The 5061-nt window shown below is 40.9% G+C and overlaps 1 protein-coding gene across 1 annotated transcript in view; it reads left to right on the forward strand.

Moving 5' to 3' along the window:
• LOC106871393 (intraflagellar transport protein 122 homolog) overlaps nucleotides 1–5061 on the forward strand; it is a 264510-nt gene that overhangs the window by 153709 nt on the left and 105740 nt on the right. Inside the window, exon 19 of the mRNA XM_052966749.1 lies at nucleotides 4453–4624. Within this exon, the coding sequence (XP_052822709.1) occupies nucleotides 4453–4624 (172 nt within the window). The remainder of the gene's footprint in view (nucleotides 1–4452; nucleotides 4625–5061) is intronic.

Consider the following 5061-nt stretch of genomic DNA (forward strand, 5'->3'; position numbering starts at 1 on the left):
TATATATAAATCCAAAAAACGGAATATGAACATAATGGATGACAATAAAAACATACAGACAGACAGACGGTACAAAGACGGACATGAAAAACCAGGAGAGATCATTCGTGGCCCTTTATATATATATATATATATCTTGTTTGAACAAGTCAAGACACGATTGCAAAATAACTTCAGTGCAATCTCTTCACTAAAAGAAGTTACAAAGGGAAATATTAAATTTTGGTTTTGACACTATGGGTAGATGACTGAGTTTAAAAGGGTAATGGAGAACCGATCATGAGATTGGTATTCCATATTTTGTCACGGAGAGATTGCAATATCCAAGTAGCTCTAAATAAGCCAGTAAGCTGCAATATCCAAATAACATTAAGTAGTCTGATATAATTCACTGTTGGAAACAGCAGCTGCAATGTAAAATTTATGAGTGATTTATTGGTTTGTGATACTCTGTGTAGTTCTTCCTATGGGAAATGTAATATTTCCAATAGACTAGCATTCTATTCAGTGGGTGATTTTCTTCCATCCACTTAGCACCACAAAAATCATTGATAATGTACTTTCCCAGTAGGCCACTGAAATTTGTGAAGGGAGAGAAAGTTATTGTATTCCGAACAGCTGTTAATCATCGTACACTAATCTTGCAATTATTTACAATTCCTGTTATATATTTTCTATCTGTTATCACTTCGTACAAAATGTATTCTACCCTTCTCTGGTTATCATACAAGGTACCTATTTATATGGAACTTTGTCATCTTTGGTTATCTTCTTTTTACCTTTCTGCTCGTTTCAGCCATGAGACTGTGGCCATGCTGGAGCACTGCTTTGAAGAGTTTTAGGCAAATGAATCGATCCCAGTTCTTTTCTTTTAAGCCTTGTACTTATGCTGTCACACTCTCTTATCAAACCGCTAAGATACAGGGACATAAACAAACCAACACTGGCTGAAGGTCAAGTACTAGTGGGGAACAAACTGCATGCACACTCACCCCCCACCCACACACACACATGCATGCTGGGATTCTTTTAGCTTTTGCCAACCAAATCCACTCATATCCAATGCTATAGTACATGACACTTGCCCAAAGTGCCATACAGTGGGATTGAACCTGGAACCATGTGGTTGGAAAGCAAAGTTCTAACCGCACACACACGCCAGCACCTAATCATCATCATCAGCATCATCATTTTATGTCTACAGTTCATGCTGGTATAGGTTGGATGGTTCAACAAGGATGCAGTGAGTCAAGAATATCTTACTCCAGTGTTTACTCCGACATGTTTTCCATATTTGGATGTCTTAGCACCGGCCACTTTCCAATATGCACTGGAGGCACTTTTTGTGCCACCAGCACCAGTGAGGTCAACATGTAGCTTGCAAGTCAACAGTCCCAAGTAGAGATGATGTTGCCTGTGTATGCTACATGGGAGTTAAGTTATGAGGGAAGAGTTTGGAGTGGAGCATGTGCTTGCTGTAGAAAAGCTACACGACTACTTATAATTAAGAGAGAGAGAGAGAGTGAAGAAGAATTAGAGGTGTCTCCCAGAAGGATGAGGTGTCCAGGTGGAAACTCAGGTAAGCAGAGCAATAGCAGGTGGGGGTGAAGAACGGGTGTTTGCAAGAGTGTGGTGGGGGAAAAGATAGAAGTGGGAGAGGGTGGTTGAGGGAGCAGGGGTGTACAAATGAAGGTGCTAAAAAGGACCATAGCAGCATGGTACTAACTATATAGTTGATGAGAAGAAGAGAGAGAGAGTAAGACAGATATAACGTGTTTGGATAGACTGCAGGAGCAAAGGAGATAATATAAAATACTCTTTTACTTGTTTCAGTCATTTAACTGTGGCCATGCTAGAGCACTACCTTTAGTTGAGCAAATCAACCCCAGGACTTCTTTTTTGTAAGCCTAATACTTATTCTATCTGTCTCTTTTTGCTGAACCGCTAAGTTATGGTGACGTAAACACACCAGCATTGGTTGTCAAGTGATGTTGGGGGGACAAACACAGACACACAAACACACAGACGTACAAACACACACACACACACACACACACACACACACACACACACAATGGGCATCTTTCAGTTTCCATCTACCAAATCCACTTAAAAGGCTTTGGTCGGCCTGAGGCTATAGTAGAAGACACTTGCCCAAGGTGCTATGCAGTGGGACTGAACCTGGAACCATGTGGCTGGTAAACAAGTTACTTACCACACTGCCACTCTTGTGTACAGATTTCTATGTTTTGCTTCATGTATATATTCTTATGCATATAGCTGCATATCTAGGCATGCTCATGTATGTATGTATGTATGTATGTATATACATATAGAGAGAGATAGAGAGATAGATATTGTTTACTAAGCTTCTCTTTTCCAACAATATGTTTTTTCTTCTTCATTGTAATTCAAAATTTCTTTACCTGTTGCCATAGACACAGAATCTTTGCTGTAAATAGTTTCTTGTTCATGTATTTCCTTGCTGTCAAACACACATTCATTGAAATAAGTTCATTGCTGGAGGGAAATATCTATTAAATTGGGTAGTTATTGCCTCCAAATCTTCTGATTCAATGATTTTCCCAGTGCATTCCACCAACAAGTATTAATTTCTCAAACTTGTAAGAGTCACATTTGAAAAGACAGAAGAAAACAAAATCAACCCAAAGCCTCAAACCTGTTAGACTTTAACATGGCTGTCACTTTGCTGGTTAGTGAGACTGTATGTTGCCTTAGTGGAGGCACAATGGCCCACTGGTTAGGGCAGCGGACTCACGGTCATAGGATCACGGTTTCGATTCCCAGACCGGGCGTTGTGAGTGTTTATTGAGCGAAATCACCTAAAAGCTCCATGAGGCTCCGGCAGGGGATAGTGGCGAACCCTGCTGTACTCTTTCACCACAACTTTCTCTCACTCTTACTTCCTGTTTCTGTTGTACCTGTAATTCAAAGGATCAGCCTTGTCACACTGTGTCACGCTGAATATCCCCGAGAACTACGTTAAGCGTACACGTGTCTGTGGAGTGCTCAGCCACTTACACGTTAATTTTATGAGCAGGCTGTTCCGTTGACCGAATCAACTGGAACCCTCAATGTCGTAAGCGATGGAGTGCCAACACAAAAATGTTGCCTTAACTCTTTTGATACTGGCCTCCCTTAGATGCCTCTGAGGAATGCCAACCTTGTTTTGTGGTTTGCTACCTCAACAGCTCCTTTATAGGATCCAATGGCTAAACACATCATCAGGAGAAACCACGTCTGGTTTCGGCCCCTACTCCTCTACTGTTTTCAATGTGGAAGCCCCCCTTTTGGAGGTGTCTTCAGCTCTGGTATTGAGTGTGTTTCTTCTTTCTCTTTTTTTCTTTCGTCTTTGGTTCCTTCGATGCAACGTCAACGAATGTCAGTGGGCGACTGACCATCCTGTCAAATATCCCTTTAAATGCTCATCAGTAGGCTCCAGCAATCAGCACCAGCCAACTGTCATGTGACACTGTCTAAGCTTCAGCTGACCAATGGAAGGGAAGGATGCCTAGTTTTAGCCCATGCCCTCTTTAAACCTATCTTCCAACAGTGTTGTGTTAGTTTCAGTTCCTGCAGCCAGAGCTGACCAGCTGTTTGGTGGTACCTTCAAACCAGGAGGAGGGCACTCTGTGAACAAGATCGTTACCTTGGCCCACTTGTCAATCAGCGATGCTGCTTAAGTATCAGCCAGCTTCACTATGACGCAAACTTCCTGTGTGTGTGTGCGTGCGTGTGTGTGCATCTGTATACACACACACACACACACACATCATCATCATCATCATTATCACCACTTAACATCTGATTTCCATGCTGCTGTGGGTTGGATGGTTTGATTGGAGCTGGTAATGTCAGGGCCGCACCAGGCTCCATTATCTGTTCTGGAATGTTTTCTACAGCTGGATGTCCTTCCTGATGCCAACCACTCCACAGAGCATACTGGGTGGGGTTTTTTTTATGTGGCACCAGTACCAGTGCTTTTAACTCCACACACACACACACAAATATACACATATTCATACAATTATTTATACTACACTTCATTCAGAGAATATGTATATGTATGTATATACATGCATATATATACCTACACACCTATATAAATGCACCTGCTACTACTACCACCAGCACCACCTACAACCCCCCCCCCCCCAATACTATCACTGCCACCACCACTGTTGTTGCTTCAACCTAGCTGGATGTAAATTACATCCTTTTAACTGTAGCTCAAGTTAACGAGTATGTCAAAATGATATATTAATAATTAACTTACAGCTTTCAACTTAAGGCTTTCTGATTTCATAGAGTGAGTTCTTAGTTATGTTTGGTTTCCATTTGAAATAGTTTTATCTGTGAGTACAGAAGTAAAAAAAAATAAAATATTGATTTGTACATTACTGTAATTGTTTTTACTTATTCCTATTTCAGGCTCATTCGTTTGGCACGTAAACTCGACAAAACAGATCAAGAGATTTTGAATCTCTGCGGAAGTTACCTAATGAAAATGGAGAAGTATTCCCTGGCTGCCGAAGTGTATCACAAAACTGGAGATATAAAGTCGATAATTAATCTCTGGGTGAAAGCAAGACAATGGGATGATGTTCGTTGAATTTATTCTATATCTCATTTATCATTAAGCTGGTATTTTATTTATATTTATATTTTGTCTGTGTCTTGGTTTATACATTTTATTATAAATGTAGACACAATTGTGGCTGTGTAGTTAACAGGAGGTATAGGTACAGGTGTGGCTGAGTGGTTAAGAAGTCTGTTTCCCAGCCATGTGGTTTTGGGTTCAGTCCCACTGCATAGTATGCTTTAGCTGTACCAACTTAAGTGTTTTCCATTGATTTGGATAGAGAAACTGAAAGAAATCAGTTGTTTATATAAGTGTATAGGTGCGTGTGTGTGTGTCTGTGTGGGTGTATGTGTGTATGTGTTTGTATATTTTATATCCTGGTGTTGGATAGGCGCAAGAGTGGCTGTGTGGTAAGTAGCTTGCTAACCAACCACATGGCTCTGGGTTCAGTCCCACTG

This window comes from Octopus bimaculoides, chromosome 3 (genome assembly GCF_001194135.2).
Source record: "Octopus bimaculoides isolate UCB-OBI-ISO-001 chromosome 3, ASM119413v2, whole genome shotgun sequence".
Classification (NCBI taxonomy): domain Eukaryota; kingdom Metazoa; phylum Mollusca; class Cephalopoda; order Octopoda; family Octopodidae; genus Octopus; species Octopus bimaculoides.